Genomic DNA, 5,000 nt, shown 5'->3' on the forward strand with positions numbered 1-5,000 from the left:
TCACACCAGTCTGCTTCATAGTGTCACTTCATTATCGCGTGTCAATGTCGAGAGGACGCTCTGATATCCTGGCCTGGAAATCTAATACTTCCAGTGTTTTCAGCTAGAAAAAAGGGTCGTCAGTTCAGTATTAGCACGGAGAGAATTTAACAGCATTGACAGCAGAGGTGACTAACCTTGGCCTTGCCCGTGCTCTGCAGAATGTGGACCAGCGCACACGCCATCTCCTCCTTGTTCTTGACGCTGATGCCGGGCTCCAGCACCGAGCACAGCAGCATGTAGTTATTGGTGGTGTACTCGGCAAACTCCTTGTACATCTCCATGGGCAGGATGCTCATGCTCTGGTAGCGCGCCTTTATCCGGATCATGGGCCCGGACGTCTTGCCCTTGGCCGGGGTGGGCGTGCTGACCGGGTACCACTTCTCCACAAACTGCCGGCCCGTCACGGCCGCGACGGGGATGCTGACCAGCCCGATGTAGTTGTTCTTGTCTTTCTTCTTCTTCTTGTCCGTGTCTTTGTAGAGGTGGGCGGTGATGCTCTTGATGGCGGGCAGGTTGTTGAACTCAAAGTGCTCCCCCCAGAAGACATTGTCGGTCTTCAGCTTGCAGGTGGTGCGGGCGTACAGCGAGTCGTCCAGACACAGCTCGCAGAAGTACTTCTTCTTGGCCGGCAGGTCCTTGGCCTCGATGATCCAGAGCCGCAGCAGGTTCTCCACCCGCCGACTGTTGTCCTGGAGATACAGAAGACAAGAGGGAAGGGGTTAAGGACTTGGAGAATGATTCTGTCAAGGAGCACACCGCGCCGCTGGAGACCTGAAGGTGCAGCACACAACATTAATGAGATACAATCCGTTTCAGTAAGATGAGCAGGTGCTTTATATGGCTGAAAGTAACTGACCAGAAAATGAATGAAATCAAATCACTGCAGCAACACATTAGTCAGATTCAGATTAGAACTTGCCTCAAACTCACACACACGCGCGCGCGCGCACACACACACACGCGCGCGCACACACACACACACACGCACACACGCACACACACACACACGCACACACACACACACACACACACACAAACAAAAGACAACTTAGCAATGCAGACAATCATTTCCTTAGTAGCTCAATATCAAATCATTTCTGCTCCGAGCCCAGAAATCTAACTCAATATTTATATTTAATTTTACCCAGCGGCTCATTCAAATTCTCATGTCATCATTGGATTCTGCCAAGAGTGGTACATATTTTTGGCCCACAATTCAGTGCCTTGAACATTGTCTCTGAAGCTGAAGTGAGAGGAGCTAATAACTTACTTATTAGGGAGAAAGAATAGACCCTATCAAAAATGACAAACACAGGGCATGGGCCTCTGAAGTCATGCTCAAGGGACCTGAGAAGTATCCTAATGGAAGAGTCAACCATCTCTATTTTGTTAGATGTTCTTCATATCATCATGGGCAGAAACACTGTTCTATGCAAAATATCCAAGCTTATCCCAAATGTATGTACTGTGTGTTTGCAGCTCTTGGATTCATCCTTCGAAGGATGAGGTGCATCTGGATGAGCGTGTGCTAAACTCCATGGAGACACACTTTTCATATTCCTTCAAAAATGAAGATCATGGCCATTCCATCCTCCACTAAAAAATAAAATTATAAATAAAAATCCCTCCATCCCTCCGAGTTCCCACTTTCCTCCACCCATTTTCCAAAGGTGTCAGTTGACACCTCCACACTGTTTCCACAGATGACAGGTTCCTCCCCTGACCCATATACTGTATCCACATTTGTCAGATGGTTCCACCATATTCCCAGAAATCTCTACAAGTTACAACACCAATTCCACAGTTCCCAGGTCCTCCCACTACACAGCCAGAGAAACATCCCTCCACCTAATGATCAGGAATCACCTCTCTTCCTATTCAGGGCTTCCAAAGATGCCAGGTCCCTGGTATGAGTCAGCCAGCACATCCTAATGAGAAAGGACAGCTCCCACTACCTGATTCAAATAGATCTGGAATAAACAAGATTTCATCCAACCCAGTGGTTCCTAACCTGCTTGTCCTGACTGAAGTCCCCCTGATTCCCCAAGTCCCCCTGATTCCCCCAGTCCCCCAGCCTTGATCAATAAGCTTTGAATTTCCATTTCTTATTCGTTCATAGTGTCAGTGGTGGTATCAAACCTTGAGAAGATGCTCCTGCTAGCCAATAACATCACCTGTAATGTACGGTACTCTTGATTACATTATGATTAGGAGCGTTTTGGCACTGTTAGAATGTGTATTTATTTGGTGATTTAACGGGGGTAGGCTAGGCATTCCCGTGGACTACCAGTCATTGCGCTAAGCTAACTAGCAGGAGGGCGTGCCGCTACCTTTCCATTTCCAGCCACACACAGAGAAGAGAGAAGGGCATCTACAGTATCTTAGGGAATTTGGCAAATGGGCGAATCTCCCAAAAATGTTGACGTGTTCCTTTAAAGGAACACTCCGCCCATTTTCAACCAGCTTTGTATCATTAGAACATCAGTAGTATATCAGAAAACTGTAAACGCTTTTGAAGTCTGTCATTTAATTTGACAGTTATTGAGTGTTAAAGTGTGGACCAGTGACATCACTGGTCCACACTAACTCAAATTAATAACTCATTAACTCAAATCAACTCTCAATAACTGTCAAACTATTCATCATTCATCTAGTTTGACAGTTATTGAGAGTTGATTTGAGTTAATGAGTTATTAATTTGAGTTAGTGTGGACCAGTGATGTCACTGGTCCACACTTTAACACTCAATAACTGTCAAATTAAATGACAGACTTCAAAACAGTTTACAGTTTTCTGATATGCTACTGATGTTCTAATGATACAAAGCTGGTTGAAAATGGGCGGAGTGTTCCTTTAAGGTATCGAGTATTCCCAGGCAGCTCTACATCACATCCTGGCGTTTCTCCCTGCAAGCTCAGAAGATATGGAGTGATACAATACAGGAAGACCACAACTGGATGTAAATATATCAGTGTGCATTGTCTTGTTCGTACACTCTGTCTGTACACCCAATAGCTCCATTGAAATAAGGCCACCTGCTCACGTCCATTGTACGCGTATACAATGATGCATTGAGTGGCTTGGAATTGGTTCCTGATGACGTCACACAGTCTTGTCCTGCCCACAGGTGCTCCTGCTCGCTTACCTTGTTGGGCTGCACTGCTCTCCTCAGGTTCTCCATCCATTTGTCTCTCTCCGCTGACGAGCGGCAGGAAAAGCATTTGCTTCCTGTGGAGGTGGTGACCTGCCACAGAGACACAACCAACACGTTTCAATGATCAAACCTCATGCATATATCAAACACACCGAGGACGGAACCGTCCTGGAAGATATATAGCACAGAAATGGTTTCACTAATCTTAGTTCATAAAATACCAGTTTGTCTCTGTCAGTAAAGAGGCTTATCAACAGTACAAACAGGCACGCGTGCATACATATACACACACACACACACACACACACACACACACACACACACACACACACACACAGTGGAGATGACGAGTCGTATGTGACTTGGCAGAATGACTGAATGACGTGATTGGACAGAAGAGAGACGAGTGCTTGGCAGACTGGGTGATGATTGGACAAAAGAGAGACGAGTGCTTGGCAGACTGGGTGATAACTGAATGAGAAAGCGATTGACAAAGGGAGAGAGAGGGGAGAGCGAGCAGATAAATAAGTGAAATGAAAGAGAGAATGATGCAGTGAGCAGGATAATAAAGATGAGTTGAGGCTTCTTATCTTTACAGTAGACAGTGTTTGGATATTTTTACCCAGCTAGTATTTGGTGACCTTTCTCTCTCTCTCTGAGGCTTTGTCAGATGCTCCATGGCCTAACACTAGAGTATTTAGTAATGTAATGTAAGAGTAATATATTTCGGTCCATTTGTCAGTTTCACATAGATGCACTGCAGTAATAATTTACGTTATACATAAAAGGACCGAAAAGGTGTAGGCTGAAGCTGTAGCTTATGTATACCTACCCTTTTTACATTTCATTACATCAAAGACAAAACAAGACAGTTGCAAGAATCAATTAACAACGAAAAGCAAGATTTACATTAGATTGTAGATTTTTTTTTTTTTTTACAGATAGACTTACACAATTTTAGCTCATCGCAGAGACTATTGCACAGGTGTACCCCTTTAACAGAGATGCATCTACTTTTAAAGTTTGTCCTTACTCAAAATTGTTTAAACGTACAAGTTCTGAGTTCATACCGACTAACTCTGGGTGAAAACATTTTATGAATGCAGTTAGGAAGAAGGATGTTATGTGCCTTATACATTATAATTACACATTGTACACTTCGGCCATAACCACAAAATTACTTTCAAACAAACTGTTAGAATATAACGAGAGATGTTCGCGAGAGTAGAAAGCCCTTTGATGTAGCGAGGAAAGCCGTCCTTCTTGTTTTGGGTCTGTTGCTAGGCAGAGCGTAACGGTTTACGGCAGCTGTAAACAGTTGCTAGGCAGAGCGAAATGGTTTACGGCCGTAGCAGCAGACCCAAAACAGCTATCCTCGCTACTTTCTGCTCTCGCGAACATCTCTCGTTATATTCTAACAGTTTGTTTGAAAGTCATTTTGTGGTTATGGCCGAAGTGGCTGCCGCAAACCGTTTCATTTCACTTCCTGATCTGCCCCGTCCGCAGACAGACTAATCATCTAGACAACACTCGCCGATTCACTCGGCGTTCAAGCGAGACTACTCGCCGTTGGTCTCGTCTACTATTAGAGGTAAGATGTGAGGCATCGATATTCAATTTACACTGTTTCTTGAATATCTTGCTCGTAGCTGCTTTAAGCTAACTAGAAATATCACGCGCTCCTTCCTTTCTAGTGTCCCTCGCCCGCTCAACTGGCAGCGTTTCTACATTTCTACCGTGCCTCATTGGTTTGCCCGCTTTGTGGGCTTGCACGGTACACGCGTGCTCCCCTGGCCTCGCGCGC

At 45.0% G+C, this 5,000-nt stretch overlaps 1 protein-coding gene across 1 annotated transcript in view; it reads right to left on the reverse strand.

Annotated features, from left to right (window-relative positions):
• Positions 1-5,000, reverse strand: part of dab2ipb (DAB2 interacting protein b) — a 239,474-nt gene that overhangs the window by 81,144 nt on the left and 153,330 nt on the right. The window contains 2 exon segments of the mRNA XM_083641622.1: positions 177-731; positions 3,188-3,286. Of these exon segments, the coding sequence (XP_083497748.1) occupies positions 177-731; positions 3,188-3,286 (654 nt within the window).

Source organism: Poromitra crassiceps (assembly GCF_964638095.1).
Source record: "Poromitra crassiceps genome assembly, chromosome: 8".
Taxonomy (NCBI): Eukaryota; Metazoa; Chordata; class Actinopteri; order Beryciformes; family Melamphaidae; genus Poromitra; species Poromitra crassiceps.